Source organism: Sporobolomyces salmoneus, assembly GCF_050403485.1.
Source record: "Sporobolomyces salmoneus JCM6883 DNA, S_salmoneus_JCM6883_v1_ctg26, whole genome shotgun sequence".
Lineage (NCBI taxonomy): Eukaryota > Fungi > Basidiomycota > Microbotryomycetes > Sporidiobolales > Sporidiobolaceae > Sporobolomyces > Sporobolomyces salmoneus.
This window is the reverse complement of record NW_027481137.1, coordinates 126,377-142,601: the sequence shown is the minus strand read 5'-3', so window position 1 is coordinate 142,601 and position 16,225 is coordinate 126,377. Positions and strand designations below refer to the sequence as shown.

The 16,225-nt window shown below is 51.0% G+C and overlaps 6 protein-coding genes across 6 annotated transcripts; 3 read left to right on the top strand and 3 right to left on the bottom strand.

The window, feature by feature from the left end:
• Positions 1-128: 128 nt before the first annotated feature.
• On the bottom strand, positions 129-4,297 carry JCM6883_005502 (uncharacterized protein; the record flags this gene model as incomplete). Its single annotated transcript, XM_076632440.1, has 8 exons — positions 129-218; positions 360-429; positions 505-557; positions 625-1,304; positions 1,375-1,582; positions 1,653-2,040; positions 2,106-4,062; positions 4,123-4,297. The coding sequence occupies 8 exons, from the start codon at positions 4,295-4,297 to the stop codon at positions 129-131; spliced, it is 3,621 nt and encodes a 1,206-aa protein (XP_076487592.1).
• Positions 4,298-4,839: 542 nt separating this feature from the next.
• On the bottom strand, positions 4,840-6,111 carry JCM6883_005501 (uncharacterized protein; the record flags this gene model as incomplete). Its single annotated transcript, XM_076632439.1, has 6 exons — positions 4,840-4,994; positions 5,069-5,299; positions 5,368-5,457; positions 5,524-5,645; positions 5,707-5,962; positions 6,030-6,111. The coding sequence occupies 6 exons, from the start codon at positions 6,109-6,111 to the stop codon at positions 4,840-4,842; spliced, it is 936 nt and encodes a 311-aa protein (XP_076487591.1).
• A 626-nt stretch (positions 6,112-6,737) lies between these two features.
• Positions 6,738-9,554, top strand: JCM6883_005500 (GMC family oxidoreductase; the record flags this gene model as incomplete). Its single annotated transcript, XM_076632438.1, has 9 exons — positions 6,738-6,927; positions 7,052-7,061; positions 7,148-7,397; positions 7,457-7,807; positions 7,913-8,389; positions 8,453-8,778; positions 8,854-8,975; positions 9,036-9,112; positions 9,180-9,554. The coding sequence occupies 9 exons, from the start codon at positions 6,738-6,740 to the stop codon at positions 9,552-9,554; spliced, it is 2,178 nt and encodes a 725-aa protein (XP_076487590.1).
• A 2,755-nt stretch (positions 9,555-12,309) lies between these two features.
• Positions 12,310-12,981, bottom strand: JCM6883_005499 (uncharacterized protein; the record flags this gene model as incomplete). The annotated part of the gene is made up of 3 exons (XM_076632437.1): positions 12,310-12,374; positions 12,463-12,634; positions 12,958-12,981. 3 exons carry the CDS (start codon positions 12,979-12,981, stop codon positions 12,310-12,312), a joined length of 261 nt encoding a protein of 86 aa, XP_076487589.1.
• A 212-nt stretch (positions 12,982-13,193) lies between these two features.
• Positions 13,194-14,000, top strand: JCM6883_005498 (YjbQ family protein; the record flags this gene model as incomplete). Its single annotated transcript, XM_076632436.1, has 5 exons — positions 13,194-13,319; positions 13,385-13,444; positions 13,519-13,603; positions 13,744-13,840; positions 13,934-14,000. 5 exons carry the CDS (start codon positions 13,194-13,196, stop codon positions 13,998-14,000), a joined length of 435 nt encoding a protein of 144 aa, XP_076487588.1.
• A 289-nt stretch (positions 14,001-14,289) lies between these two features.
• On the top strand, positions 14,290-15,954 carry RAD51 (recombinase RAD51; the record flags this gene model as incomplete). The annotated part of the gene is made up of 9 exons (XM_076632435.1): positions 14,290-14,364; positions 14,453-14,597; positions 14,668-14,710; positions 14,776-14,843; positions 14,920-15,011; positions 15,088-15,296; positions 15,369-15,498; positions 15,603-15,721; positions 15,804-15,954. The coding sequence occupies 9 exons, from the start codon at positions 14,290-14,292 to the stop codon at positions 15,952-15,954; spliced, it is 1,032 nt and encodes a 343-aa protein (XP_076487587.1).
• Positions 15,955-16,225: the final 271 nt, after the last annotated feature.

Genomic DNA, 16,225 nt, shown 5'->3' with positions numbered 1-16,225 from the left:
TGTGTAGAGTAGTTGAAAAGTGTTGTGCGACTCGCCAGCAAGTGCAAAAATGTGATTGAAAGGGAAGAGACAAAGCTAGCGGACTTCTTCGCATGTCATGACATTCTACTCAAATTCAAACCTCCATTCTACTCGTCCCAATCCCTCTCTGGTGCTTTCGCCAACGTATACATGTCTCCCTTTCTCGCCGCAAACCCAGATCCAAGTCCATGTTTACCCTGTCGACCCGCAGCAGAAGAAAAAAAGGGTCAGCATTTTTCGCGTCGCAGCGGGCGAATTAAAAGAATGGGGAAAAGGAATTTGGTTCGCGGGGACAAAGGAAAACGGCGAAAGTGACAGAGAGAGAGGGAAAGACTCACAGTTTTGATGCGAGCGGCGATGGGTTCGTCAATACCTCCAGAGAGTCCGATTTGAGTACCTTCACTCCAGCTGTTCGCGAGAATACAAGGAAGTCAGTCATTGAGTACAGTCAATGACGCAGAAGAGAGAAGAGAGAGAGCGCACCCCATCTTCTTGAGTAAAGCGAAACCAACGTTGTCAGATCCGAGCTTGTCGGCCTACCATCACACATAAACTCGTCAGCTTCAATTCAAGAGCACGATTCAGAAGAGTGAGACGACGTACACCTTGACCAACCACCGCTCCTTCATTGTTCTTCCTCGTTCCGCCTCCTCCTCCTCTCCCAGCTTTCTTCCCCGTCGCCCCTTCAAGCGCTTTCCAAAGTCCCCCTACTTTCCCACTCTTCATCTTCCCACCTCTTCCTCCATATCCTCCACCATACGCATACCCATCATCGTCCAACTCGTTCTCCCCATCCGCCGTCCCAACAATCGCCCTCACTCTCCTCTCCGAAACTCCAACGACCGTCGTTCGTCTAGTACGTTCAAGGACTGGGAATCGATGTTTCCCACTCCCCATACTTCTCGATTTGAGTCCATACAATTCCGCGAGTAAATGGACCGCGATCCTCGATTTCTTACTCATCGGAGGTAAATCGAGACTAGGAATCGTCAAATCGTAGAGAATGAATTGACGAATGAGGGAATTCATCGTTGAGGCGTCGTTGCGGGAGTCGAGAGTCGAAGTGATCCGAGAGGAGGTTTTCCCGCGTGATTTCTTGCCGTATTTAGGAGCGTCACGGGAATCGGCTTCGACGGCAGAGGCGCGAAGGGCTGCTCGTTCGGCTTTCTTGACGGCTTTCTTTTGTCGGTCGAGGTCCCACTGCGAGGCGAGGTCTTCGGAAAATGCTCCGGAGAAGTTACGAGATTTCTTGTTCTTGTTGTTCTTGCGTTTCGATGATGAAGCTGTGAAAATCATCGGCGATACAGCTTCTCAGAGACCAGCTAGGAGAGCTGAAAGAGGACGGTGACTCACGAGTACCATACATCATCTCGTCCTCTTCATCCGCAATCATCCTCTCGATTGCTTCAGCTTCGTCGAGATCGTAATCGAATTCGACGTCCTCGAAGTTACCCTCAGAGATAGCTTTGAAGAGTTGGTTGCGTTTGTGACGGTTCGTACGTCTAGCGGCTTTACCTCCTGCAGCGGTCGATAATAGATCCGCGTTGAGTTGAACGGTTCGCTACGACGAACAAGACTCAGAATCAGCAAAAGTCCTGTGAGTGAGTAGAGGAGAGAAAGGGACGACTAACCTGCATCTTCGCAATGAAATCCTCATCTTCATCCGCCCAAGTCGGTTCTCCTCCATTCCCAAACTCTCCCCTGAAGTCCAACTTATCGTCCTCATCCTCATCACTACTCGAATCGTCTCCTCCTTTCTCTTCATACCAACTCTGTTCTTTCCCCTTTCCTTTTCTCATCCTCTTCTTCTCCAATCGACGTTCCTTCTCTGCTTTCTTTTGACTACCGAGACTAGGTTTCGATCCCATCGATTGGAGCCGGAGAGTACGACCGGAAAGGAGAGCAGCTTCGATCGCGCGGTTTTCGGCGGAGGAAGTAGTCGAGGTCGAAGCGGAAGAATCGAAGGAGGAATCGGAATCTTCCTCAGAGGAGGATTCGATCGAGAGGGAATGCTCGATACTGCAGTACGCGGGAGACGAGTCAGCGAGTTGGCGAGAGTGTAGAAGATAGAGAAAGGGACCCACCGTCCATCTGCGTCTCCCAACGAATACTCCATTTCGAGCTCAACGTCTGAATCGACGTCCTCACTCGATTCACTCTCCAACCCGAGGTTCCTTCGATAATCTTCCTCGTCGGTATTGAGCGCTTCACTATCGTCCTCCGAGGTATTCCACGCATCTTCGTCGTCGTCTTCCTCTTCATCGAGTTCTTCTCGCCTTTCGTGTTCCGCGTTCGGTCCACCCACGACGTTCCTCGCGAACGATTTCATCGCTTGTAGATCTTCCTCATCGACGTCTCCTCCGATATTCGTCGCATAATCATCGATAACCATTTCCCGCTCCCTCTCTTTCCTTCGACTCTCTTTCTCAGCCTTCTTCCTCGCTTCCTCCTCGACAAGACTCATCTCGACCGCTAACCTCAATTCGACTTCTTCCCTCGTTCCTCCCGCATCGAGCAATCGTTCGAGTTTCTCCGCTTGTCGTTGATCTTCCCTCTGTCGTTTCTGCGAAAACTTCTTCCCCTTCCCACGAGCGTTTTTGAGAGCGGGAGGAGCAGAAGTACCCCATTCGACATCGGAATCGTCGAGTCGAGGTTGTCCATCTACGTGTCCCTGCGCGTCGGGGTGAATAGTTCCTTCCTCCTCCTCATCCGAGCTCGAATCATCGAGCATATCATCCACTCCATCGATTCCTCCTCCTCCTCCTCCCATTCCCATCCTCGCCAGCATCTCCTCCTCCTCTAGGTAGTCCTCGTCCTCAACTAATCTCCTCCCTCCTCCTCGTTGGGTCAAGTTTCCGGAACGAGCATGTTCCTTCCCCTTCTTCCTCGCGATTTTCGATGCCCTCTTTTGCTGTTTCTTTGACAGTTTCGGACCTCGGACTGAAGGAGGTTGATAAGGGGATTGTTCGAGTTGAGAGACGGTCGAAGTAGGGTAAGAAGAAGCGGAACGGATATTGAGGGAAATTGTTGGAGGTTTCGCAGCGTTCGCTGGGGATTCGGAGGGAGTTGCAGATGAAGGAGCTGGGACTGAAGAGGGAACGGAGGGAATAGAAGTGGTAACGGGATCGGCTTGAGCGCGTCCACGAGGAGGGTAAACGATTTGTTCGTCGTCCGATTCGGATGAAGAGGAGACGGGTTCGTCACGGGCAGAAGAAGGGATCGTGGGTGGTGCGATCGTCGAATCGAGAGTGACTTCCGTTCGTTCGACGGAGATTTCGAAGAGGGGGGGTGAATCTTCTTCGACCTCCAGAGTCGGTTCTTCATCCTTCGTTGGCTCGGGAGAGGGAGAAGGCGAAGGAGAAGGGGGAGCGGATTCGTGAGGGAGAGGTTCGATGTGAGGGTAACGAGCGGCTCCAATCCCAGGGTGACCACCTCGAATCGGAGCCTCGTCGACTACTGGAGTTTCGTTCGAGTCGATTTCCGCCTCTTGCGAAATTTCGAGAGAATCGTCGCCCAACTCCATTTGTCGAATCGACTCGACGAGTTGAGTCCCTTCCTGACTCGTCTCCTGCTGTTCTGGCTTGTAAGCTCGAGGCTTGCTTGGTCGATTAAGGTTCTCCTTGTTTTCCTCTTCCTCATCCTTTCCGCCAACGGTCCCGAATCCTGGATTCGTCGCCTTGACAAACACCACTGGCACAAGAAGCGGATTTGCTGACCCTCTTCCTCCACTCGCCTGATAGCCTCTCGCACCAACGACGGTCCCTCCTCGTCCCGCTGCGATTCCTCCTCCTCGCGTTCCTCTCGACGCTCCGAACGGTGATCCCTGACCTCGTGCTCCTAGCCCTGCTCCTCTACCTCTCGATGCAGGACCGTTGAATACCGGACTGAATGAAGCAGCTCCTCCCCTCGAAGAAGGAGAATTTGCGAAATCACCTCCCCCTCCTCTTCCTCGTCCTCTCCCGCGATTCGGAGTAGATGTTCCAGAATGTGAAGGAGATGCCGTAGGTGGATAAACCGGAGCAGGTGGGATCGAGTTATAACCTGATCCTCTCACTCGAGTCAGCGAAACGTGCGAGATCGAGAAATCAAGCGAGAACTGACCTAGCCCAAGTTCTGTAAGATCGTTATAGTTGAATTCGACCATCGAGTGGTCTTTCCGGTCGGCTGTTGATCCACCTCTACCCCCTCCTCGACCACCTCTTCCTCTGAATCCACCGCCTCGAGGAGTTGAACTGCCTCGGTTGTTGCCGCCTCGGTTTGGTGTACCTCTAGCCATTCTATTTGCTGTAGTTGCGTATCTAGTCGAAATTTGGTGAGAAAGTGTAAAGAGAGAAGTTTAGAATCGAACCTTGACTTCGGAATCAGCCACTGGCTTTCGCGCAACTTCGGAAGTCATTTTCTTGACTGGAACGCATATTCCAACAGTATCGAACACTATCGAGCTGAACGTAACGCAGGTAGAGCCTCTCGAGCGATCTCAGGAGGGTTTCATCGGTAAACGGCGTCATCGAGCTATTTCTCACTCGCCCAGGGCAGCTATGGAGATCTGGTTGAGCCCAGGGACTTCTTAGAGTGTTATGTTTACGATATATGAGAAAGAGCGGTGCGACAAGACAAGATGACGAGAAGAACGCGAGAAAGCAGATCGAAAATGAAAACTTTGCGAACCTCTTCTCTCGACTCACTCGCCCTCAGATCACTCGCTTCAAGCCAGTAGAGTAGTTGTCACAATGTTTCGTAGTCTTTCAGTCTTCGGGCAAAATCAACAAAACTATCTACAAACTCCGAAAGACTTTCTCCTGACCAAACCTTGAATCCCTACTCCTCCGGAGGGTGGAAGACGAGTGCCCTAATCTCGATCGATTGTCGTAGTTCTACGTCGTCCTTTCCATAGTACCTCGGATCATTGAACGCGGTATGAGGAGTTCTGACCCCTCCATTCTCAGTATTATCCCAACATTTCAAGAGTAAAACTGTATTCCTCTCACCGCTTCATCAGCTCCTACTCGCAGTCATTCAGCTGATGAAGATCGAAGAGAGAACTCACCTTCCTGAGGACCCATTTCACTCAAGTAATACCATTGATGTCTCTCCGAATGTTTAATCGCGAAAGTTTCTCCTTCAGGTTGATATCCAGGTTCTCCTTCGGGAGGGTAGATGAGACGAGAAGGAACTAGGTCTTCGTCGACGGAGAGGGTACGGAAATCGGCTACGGCGAGGGGAACGTCGAGAACGGGACCGCGGAGAGGTCGCCAGACATTGATTAGTTGAGCTCGACCTGAAAGAGAGAGATATCGTCAGTCTCCTTCGTCAAGGCCAATGGAAGTAAGCATCGAGGAGACTGACCTCGTAGCAAGTGTTCACCGTCGAGTCCTTCCTCCTTTGCATGACGAAGAACTCGTTTCTTTCCCGAGAGCGGAGTTTGATCGACGTGGACTGTTACTCTCCAGCCGATCAGTACCTTAGAAGCGACTAGGTGGAAGTGATGAACTGGAAACTAACCGATTTGTACAGGTTTCCTCGATTGAGGAGTGTCAGGAGTTTCCGAACCTTGTTTCTCTCCCCTCCTAATCGTATGATCGAAGATGATGACTTTACTACCTCCCGTGACTTTCTTCAACAACCTGTTTCATCCTCTCTGATCAGTGCTCGCTCCTCTGCTGCGAAGGAACGTTCGAAACTCACTCTTCGACTTCTCTGTAATAAGTTCCTCGAATAGCCTCTTCATTCTCCCAATCCTCATACTTCATCTTCGTCCCCGCAATCTCTTTCTCAGGTACCGCGAACCCAGTCGTTGCGATCGAGATCTCTTTCCTTCGTTCGGGGTCGGAGAGAGCAGGTCGAAGGTCGTGAATTGGGAGTTCAGGTTTCTTGAGGATGTAATTCGTAGTGGGTTTCGAAGGGTCTTGTTGATCGTAGATTACTTGATAGGGTCGTTCTCCTATGAGCGGGTGAGGAAAGTCAGCTTGAGTAGGACTGTGGAGAAAGAAAGGAGAGGAAGAGCGTACCGTCAGAGGTCTTGTCGTAGTAGGTGAGAGGTGCGACAATACTAGCACCATGGGTTGCGAGTCTTGCAGAGGGGGAGGACATCGTAGACAGTTGTCGAGAGGTGGTAGACTTGAGCAAGTTGAGCGATGAGGTAATGCGGGAGGAGGGAATCTTGACTGAAACGAGCAGGTGAGAGTGAAGAGCAGAAGCAAGAGAGGGAGAGAGCAAGATTTCGAAGGAGACTAAGGTCTAGTCGGCTTAGGTGAGCAGGAAGAGGGAGAGTAAGCCGTGCTGATTCAGACAGATTTTCGTTCGATTTCGAAGCTGATCACGTGCGGGATTGACCTATCTTTGCCACTTCCACTGACAGTCGTGTTTCGTGTCATGAGTGCATACTTGTGAGTCTGAGCACCGTAAGAGGTGAGGGAGAGACAGAGAGACGCGTTGCATTTCTCTCGGTGTTTTTGAGCTGCGTGAAACTTCTCTCCCCTTCTCACTACCATCGAAGAGCGACACAGACCTCTTTTAGTGCTTTGACCTCGCAGAAGACCAAAGAATACGCGTCCCTTTCTACATTCTTCGCCCGACCTCTAATTCCTTCCAAGTCTTTCGAATTCTCGTGCCGAGCCAAACTTCTTGAAGATCAAACAAGCTCGGCATTCCCTTCCCTTCCCATTCCCACTCTCCCTCCTACTTAGACTACCTACACTCGTTACGACCCGATAGAAATGTCCTCGCTACGCAGAGTGTCATCAAAGAGACTCGCGATTGCCTCAACTTCCCTCCTCCTCTCCCTCGGCACCGCAGTGGTTTCCGCCTCAACATCTGCGTTAGAGAAACAACCGATCGATTGGAAGTTGAAAGAGAGGGCTACCGTAACGGATTCGAATGCGTTGGCAGGTCAAACTTTCGATTACGGTCAGTCTTCTTTTCCCTTCCCTTCCCTTCTCCGCGGTTGTCCCTCTTTTCCGATCTATCTCCCTGTGACTCTGAGTGAGCATGAGCTGATGTCCTTGTGGCTCCTGCCTCAAACCGCGTGCAGTCATCGTCGGGTTAGTTGAATTTCTCTCGATTTTTCTTTTTGTCAAATCCCTCGCAAAGCTCGAAGCTGACATCCTCTTGCTCGCTCTCGTAACAGAGGAGGAACTGCCGGATTAGTCATCGCGAATCGCCTTTCCGCAAACTCCTCAGTAACGGTGGCCGTTCTGGAGGCGGGACTCGATGGAAGCGCCGTTTCGGACTCGATTCTCGCTCCAGCAAACGCCTACCTCGCCGGAATTGCGAACCTCGATTCCGACTACGATTGGCACTACCAAACTACCCCTCAAGCCGGATTGAACGACCGGGAAATCTACTGGCCTCGAGGAAAAGTTCTCGCCGGTTCCTCCGTGAGTCGATATTTACTCCTATCTCGAGTCGTCGAGCTCATGTATCTCTCGCTCCGTAGGCCGTCAATGGACTTTATATGGTTCGACAATCTGCGATCGAACAAAACTCCTGGGCCGACTTGATCGACGATCGAGAGAATTGGGGTTGGGACTCAGTCTATCCCGCGTTGAAGAAATCGGAGAATTGGACGGCTCCGACAGAATCTTACATCGAACAAGCTCAGATGGTACTCGATGAATCTTTACATGGTCAAGATGGTCCGATCCATTACAGTTACCCTGGGTATTTCTACGATTCGATGTACGAATGGATTCCGACGTTGGGGAATATGGGAGTTGAATCGAGGGATCCGGCGGGTGGAGATGGTTGGGGCGCGTTCTTTGCGACTTCCGCAATCAATCCCACGAACGTGAGTCTCTGTACCTTTTTCAGCGTGGCCGTCTTTTCTCGTTCCCGTTCTTTCGTTTCGTTTCTTGCGTTCTCGCTGAAAACTGACGAATGTCTCTCGTTCCAGTGGACTCGATCATACGCTAAAACCGGTTACCTCGACCCTATTGACTACCGAACAAACCTCGTCGTCCTCACGGGATACCAAGCGACGAAAATCGTCTTCGACGGAACCACCGCGACCGGAGTCGAATTCGCCTCTAGTTCAACCTCTGAATCCTTCACCGTCTCCGCTCGAGAAGAAGTCATCCTCTCTGCCGGTGTGATCGGTTCTCCTCAACTCCTTCAAGTCTCGGGAGTCGGACCTTCGGATCTCCTCACGGGACTCGGAATCGAAGTCGTCAAGGATCTCCCAGGAGTTGGATGGGGACTCACGGATCACCTTTCCGGATCAATCACCCTCAATACGACGTTCCCGGTTTCGGCAGATTTGATCAACGATAATGCGACTTTCGCTGCTGAACAACTCGCTTTATGGAAAGCTGGATCTCCTGATTCGCTTTATACTGCTCCTAATAACGCTGTTGCTTACGTCAACCTCACCGTGCGTCTCGGTCTCTGACGGTTGAGTAGACACTGGACTGACTCGTCGCTCGACTTCGCACAGACCTTATTCGGAGAAGAAGCAGCTCAAGAATTCATCGCCGGCGTCAAAGCGAACCAATCCTCAGCGGTCTCTTCCTACGGTTCGAACTCTGCCGTTCAATCGGGATACGACGCGACCTACTCTGCCGACGTCAACGACATTCTCTCTTCCCCGGTCGGTCAAGCAGAAATCTTGCTCTCCAACACTGGAACGTACGGAGGTTACCCCGATTCGATCACGGTACAGATTCAGGCCGCTTTACAACATCCGTTCTCGAGAGGTTCCGTAACGATCAATTCGACGAGTACTTTTGATCGACCTCAGATCGATGCGGGTTACCTCACTCAGTCAGTTCTCTCCCTACTCTTTCATCCGTGTGCTGTCTTGTCAGGAGTGACTGACGTGTGCTTGGTGTCGGATAGTCCCGCTGATGTGCAAGTCTTGAGGGAAGCCTTCAAATTCGCTCGTAAACTCTCGCAAACGAAACCTTTCTCCGACTACGTTATCGGGGAGCTCTCGCCTGGTGCTTCCGTCTCCACTGATGGTATGTCACTCTGCTCTTCGTGCGGTGGAGCGAAGATACTGATCCTCGTTGGTTTCGCAGAGGAATGGGAAACTTGGCTTCGAGGAGCGGTTTCGACTGAATACCACCCCGCTTCTACTTGCAACATGCTCCGCGAGGTAAGCGAGAGAGTCTCTTATCAATGTACTCCAGACCGAGTGTTGATGAGTCGCTCCTTTCTCTTAGGATCACGGAGGAGTTATCGACAATGCAATGCGAGTCTACGGAATCTCCGGACTTCGAGTCATTGATTTCTCGATCGTTCCAGTGTCCTTTAGCGCGCATGCGACTTCCCCCCTCTACGGCCTAAGCGAACATGCTTACGACCTCATGGTCGCGAACCCGAAAGCTGTAGGAGGATCTTCCGTCGTTTCCCCCTCTTCCTCTTCTTCCTCCTCCGGATCATCAAGTTACTCTTCCTCGACCGCGACGAGCTCCGGATCGAGACCGTCCTCGACTTCAAGTCAGAACAACACGCAAGATAACTCTGCGACTTCTTCGTCTCGAATCGCCATCTCGTCGTTACTCTGCATCGCATTCATTTCTTTCCTCTTGCATTAGACGTCTCTCTTCTATCATCTTCTGTTCATACTCATACTAACTCGCTCGCATCTACGCTAATCACGCCACATCATCTCCCAACTCATCCTTCGTTTTCACTCTCTTACTTCGTTTAACTTTATTCATTCATTCATTCCCACTCCCTCTCCCTCCCCTCGAGCTCGATCTCGATCTCGACGAGACATGAGGTGAGAGGCGTTGAAGTCTTTGCACTTTGCCTTCAATGGACACTAGAAATAATTTCGATTTCTTCTTGCACTCTGTGAACTTTTTGAGAGAGTCTTCACACAACGAGCGAGATCAGAGCTGAGTTGCGTTCGTGAGCGCTGAACTCGTAAAGGTTGACTCGCTGGAGGAAACTCTCTCGAGAACGGCAAGGATTGAAGCTCGGATCAACAAATGCATCAAATCGAGGGAGGAAGATAGCGATTGCAGAGAAGATAGGAGACGGAACGATCTCGACAATTGCCGGGAAGAGTCTTGCAGTCGCAACTCCCGTCGAGGAGCCCGGAGGTTCCAACGTACTTCAGAAGCGTCCGTGGTGTAGCTCATTTGCTGCCACATGGACGACTGCCAAGTGCGTTGCGGCCTCCGTGCTCCTTGCCAAGAGTAGCGACACTCGAGACGGGACCGGTAGAGGAGTAATGGTCACGCTTGGAAGACGTTGCGGCTCGATTAGAGGATGGGAGTCCCAAGAAACGTACGTGGGGATCCATTCTGACGTTTGTTCGTTACTCTGCCGTAAACAGTGTTACGAGCAAGCGTTCACACGGGATCAACACGTGAGCCACCTTGAATCCCTTCCTCGAACCGAGTCGCAACCGGGGTCGAAGATCGTTTCGTTCCAAAGTCGAGGGTTTCGCATGGCGAGTCTACGCCGAAACACGCTCTCGTCAGGACTGGAATGGTGTAGAGAACGGAAGAGGTCAAGGAGTCACTCACGATCAGGACGGAGCAAGTCAATGTGAAGTAGAAGATCAAGCTCGGTTGGAAACGGTGATGTCCAGCTTTCGCCTCCGAATCTACGATTCCCGAACGAGTCGTCTTCTTGGATCTGAGATTCTCCGCTTGTCGACAATCACTTCGTCAACGTGCGGAAAATCTCAGATCGACAACGACGAAACTCTCGGGAACGGTGGATTCACACATCGATAGAGCCGGCTCTGAATCATTCAATCCCGGGAGGGAATGTCAGGTATTCAAACTTCAAATCTGAAAAACGGAGGGCGACCACAAAGAGCGGGACTCACGAAGTGAACGAGAGAAAGAGTTAAAACCGACTTGTAGAATCGCAACTCGCTGCGAGGAAGCAACGGAGCAACCAGCTACGAGGGTTCCGAGTGCGAGCGGCTACGGCTCGATACCCTACGTCGGCCAGATTCGATCCGTAGCGCTCGCGACGAAACCTCGTGTCGTGCAGCTCTGCCCTTCCTCATAGCCGAGATGCGATTCCTACAAGCTCGTGAGAGTCAATGCTTGGAGGAGGACGAAGGTGCTGAGCGGAGGAGGAAGAAGGTGTTGAGCGGAGTAGGACGGGGAGGAAGTGACAAAAGGCATGGAGACGGCGAGAGAAGGTGAGGAGGAGATTGAGAACCAGGCTTTCGCGCTCGAGATTCGCACGTAGGAGCTGGAGGCCCCTCTCACACACGTACGAGCGTCGAGTACAGGAGGGATTCTCGAACACTCGGCGACTCATACGTATATCAAGAGACGCCAGCGCCTCGGAGCGAACCTTGAGCTCGAAAGTTTGGTTCCCGATCAAACCGTCATCCTTCCGTCATACAGTTCTTCCGGTCAGCGTCCGTCTTTCCGAGTATACAGAAGGGACGAGGAAGGACTCACGATGATTTTGAAGAGAGTGGGAAACGAACGACGCTCGAAAGCAAACTAGAGGTCGCATTCGCAGCGTCGAATGAGCTCGTGAAGGGGAGGTTCTGCAGGTTTCTCGAGAAGAAGCAATTAATGTCGAACTTGTCATCTTCCGTTCGCTCTCCAGAGCCTTAAGAACATCCCCCTTAACGAGTACACCCGATGTTGCAATGCGTATCCTCGTAGAATCCTTTCGATTGTCGTGGATTTGACCGAGGGAGCGAGCGAGAGAGGAAAGAGGTCTGTGAGTTGGGGACGCGTCTGTCGAGATGTTGAAGAGGACGAGGAGGGAGGCTGGAAGAGGCTCGTTGTGAGCAGGTCGCCAGTGGACATGGTTGTCGCTTGGAAAGCAGTCGACGGGAAAGTGATAGTCAGGGAAGAAAGAGAGGAAGTCGCGGGGGAGAACAAGGCAAGAGACGACGAGGGAACGTGCGTATCGATCTTCGAGAGTGGGTCGTTCTGTCTCCTGTTTTCCTCCTCTCCTGAGGCGGCCTTCGCGATTTTTGCCGTATTGACTTGTAGAAGATGTCGGTTTCTGTTCCTTCGACGAGCTGAGTCGGAAGGGTAGCATCTGCGCAAAAAAGACAGAGAACAGAACGAAGCCGCATTGTCCAACTTTTCAGGTTTTGATCGTTCTCGTCTGGTTCCCTCGCGCCATGGACCCCGGTCACGCGACGGGTCTCTTCTCCTGTCGCTTCGAGGTGGCCAAGAAGGCGTTGATTGGAAGGTCTACATGTTTATCACGAGGAAGAAGGGAAAAAAGTAAAATACTGAAAAAGGGGGCGTTCAGGTTAGACCACAGAAAGGAGAAGAGGATAGGATAAGTAGAAGGTCGATGGAAGAGAGTCGCAGAGAGGAGAACTGGCTGGAGGGGAGGCCTTTTATTTTACTTTTCGAAAGATTGTAAAAGTTTCTCGAGGTCGAATCCGGGTGCGTCGGGATCAGTTACAACTATTCGCACATACGAGCCTCATCAGTATCTCTCGCACCTCACACGGGCAGGTTCAGAGGGAAGAGGGTAGAGAGTCGAGAAACTTACGTCCATCCGAATTTGCCTGTTTCTTAGCCCAAGCCTCCTTCGCTTGCTTCAACCAACTCTCCCTCAATTGAACCTCCTTTTGAGCCGCGTGGTTATCGAATTCGGATTGGAGAGTTCTTCGGTGAACGATTCCGTAGAGAACTCCAAAGACCAAGGCAGAGTATCGGACGGCCTGCGAATCGGGAGAAGTACGAACTTGAGTCAGTTACGAATGCTTTGGAAGGAGTACGGGCATGCTAGACCGGTGTGTGGAGGGATTGAATTGTCGAGATTCGGAATCGAGAGTCGGCTGGACGGTCAACTCGTCGGACCAGGGTAGTGATCCCTCTATTCATGCTGTATCCTATCCGTCTATCCCATCTTCGTGTTCTACTCGTACCGGAAGTGATGGATCGGATTGTCGAATTGATGAAATTCAAGTTGGCGAGAAAACGATTCCTGGGCGGGCGACGAGCTGGTTGACGGAGAGACGGTTGGTAGGAGAATGATACTTACGCTAACGGCAGCAGGAGGAGCCATTGTTTCGGTATTGAAGAGATGCGGAGGTGGGAGAAACGAAACTCTCTCAAACTCTCGCTTCTTGTCCTCTATCATTCTCGCCCGATCCGACTCTTTGCTCTTTACTACAGTCAGCAAGCTCCTACGAAGTCAGCCCAGCAAGCAGACTCTCTCAAGCTTCAGCCGACTCTCACTCGCCGACTCCCAAGTTCTCGTTTCTCTTCAAGTTTACGATGTCATCGATCTCTTCGGGCGACCGCTTTCAAACGACGATCAAGCTTCAGACCCGTGCGAAAGGTTGTCATTTGATCACGAACGAAATCGTAAATGCGCTTGGAGATTCATTGAAGAACGTCAAAGTACACACTCTCTTTCTCTTTCTGCTCCCTGGCACAAAAGCTGATGTAGCGTGACTGTTGAACAGGTCGGAATGCTGTTCCTGTTCCTACAACACACTTCCGCCGGATTGTCCCTCAATGAAAACGTCAGTTTGCTTTCGCTCGTTACACTCTTTCGTGCGAAATCTGTCGAAAGCTGACCCTCGTCCCGGTTGCTTAGTGCGATCCCGATGTAAGGACCGATATGGATATGGCTTTGGACTCTGTTGTGCCTGAATCGCTACCTTGGGAGCACGTCGATGAAGGTAAGCCTTTTCTTCTCAGCTCAAGTTTTCGATGTTCGTTTTGAAAACTCACCAACTCTTGCCTCCCCTCCTCCATCTTCACGTTGTTCCCTTGCCCTTCGGTCTCTCCGTCTCATACCATTTCATCTCCCCCAAAACAGGCCCTGATGATTCGGTTTCGCACACGAAATCCTCCATCATCGGAGTAAACGTCCAAATCCCGATCGGGAACGGGAAACTTCAATTAGGGACATGGCAGTAAGTCGTCTAGTCTCTCTATCTTCCTGTCCTCTGTCCTTCTCCTTCAATGTGCAGAATCGAGCACTGACAACGAAAGAAACGATTGAACAGAGGGATCTACTTGACGGAGTTCAGGAAGTACCCTCATACGAGGAGGGTCGTCGCTACTATCATCTAGAGATAGGCTCAATCTCTTCGTCTTTGTCTGTATCAGCTCTGTGTGCAGTAGGAGCGATGGAGAAGCAGGGAAAGCTTGAAACCGCTCTTCGCTACACATTTTTGCTCTTTTTGTCTATAATTTTTCCCTGCCCCGTAAATAGAACTCCAAACATATTCATTGCACTCCATAGAAGCCAGAGCGAGAACGAAAGAGAGCCAAAATATTGACTTCCGCTCACGCGCGTCGTCGCTGCTTTCTCTCCTTCTTCCCTTTTCCGCCACTCCCAACCCCCGTTCGCTCACCAGACATGTCGCAAGCATCTCAAGAAGAAGATCAAGTACAACACGAACACCCTCTCCCCTCCCCCATCTCCGTCTTAACCGTCAGTTCCCTCCTTTGTTTACTCAACTATTCTCTCTCTCCCCCTCATCATCTCCGAGCGAAACTGACGTTCGGAGGATGATGTACAGGGTCATGGAGTAGCAGCGAAAGATTGTCAGAAGCTTGCGGATGCGGGTTACGCAACGATCGAAGCGGTGGCTTATACTACTAAGAAAGCTCTATGTTTGGTCAAAGGTGTTACGGATGCGAAAGCGGACAAGATTCTAGGGATTGGTGAGTACCCCTTTTCACTCTCTGCCGGGAGCGAGAAGCGGACTGATCGGAGATTGAGCGAGATTCGTAGTTCATAAATTGGTTCCGATGGGTTTCACTACCGCTACCGAATTGTACGTCGATTGACCTGCAGTCAGCAGCAGTGAGTGACTAGTGCTGACGAGATCTTTGCGTTCAGTCATGCTCGTCGTTCTGATATGGTTCAAATTACGACGGGAGCGACTGCTCTCGACAACATTCTCGGAGGTCAGCTTCCCCTCCCTCTTGCTCGCTCGTACTTAGCTGGAGAGACGCTGAAGCTGACGACGATGTGGACGTGCAGGAGGTATCGAAACTGGATCCATCACTGAATTGTATGGAGAATTCCGAACTGGAAAATCTCAAATCTGTCATCAACTCGCCGTTACCTGTCAAGTAAGTCTCCTCTCTTCCTCTTCCCTCCCTCGCTGCTCTCTCTTGGCTCACACGTGAACTCGCTTCGCTTGCGTAGTTACCTCACGACATGAAGGGAGGAGAAGGAAAATGTCTCTTCATCGATACCGAAGGTACTTTCCGTCCTGAACGTTTGTTGGCGATCGCGGAACGTTACGGAATGAACGGAGAAGACGTGTTGGACAATGTTGCGTACGCGAGAGCGTTCAATGCCGATCATCAGGCGAATTTGTTGGTTACTGCTGCGGCGATGATGAGTGAATCTAGGTCGGTCCTCCCTCTTGTCATCAGGACAGACCCAAAAAGAGTATACTGATGCGAGAGCGAGCGGCTTGACAGGTTCTCGTTGATCATTGTCGATTCGGTAACGGCGTTGTATCGTACCGATTTCTCTGGACGTGGTGAACTCTCGGCTCGACAAATGCATTTGGCCAAGTTCTTACGAAATTTGATGCGTTTGGCTGATGAAGTACGTCTTTCCACGCATTCTCCCTCCCTGGTCTCTCTCTCGAGAGATTTATCGTTTTCGAACCGACAAAGCTGACGAGACCTTTCTCTGTTTGCGATGATCAGTTTGGAGTAGCGATCGTAGTAACGAATCAAGTAGTAGCTTCGGTAGATGGGAACCAACCTGGTGCAAGTAGTGGGAAACCGATCGGAGGAAACATTATGGCTCATGCTTCGACTACTCGGTTCGTTCATTCCCTCTCTCTGGTCCTCTTCCCATCTGGCCTTTCCATTGAACGGTAGACTGACACCGGAATGTATGTGTAGCTTGTCGATGAAGAAAGGACGTGGAAGTGAACGAATTGCGAAAATTGTCGATTCACCTTGTTTACCTGAAGCCGATGGGAAATTCATGATTACGGCGAATGGAATCACCGATATCAATGACGCTGCTGCTGGAGGGGACGAAGACGATTAGACGGTCAGTTGTCGAAAGAAAAAAGAAGAAAGGTCGTTTGCTTGCTTCTCTCTCATGGTCTCTCGGTTTCCCTGCCTCTCTCGCTTTACACATCTGTATACTCCCCTTCGTCTCGTGATCTCGTTCATAGTTGTTCTGTCTCATCTTCTACGTCTACTTCGCAACCTTTTTCTCTCTCACTCGCACAATTTTGTTTTTCGATTTTCTTCTTTGTCGTTCACTTTTACTAGCCCACTTTTCTAGTTCTGCTTTTACTCGCTGTGCAATTCGT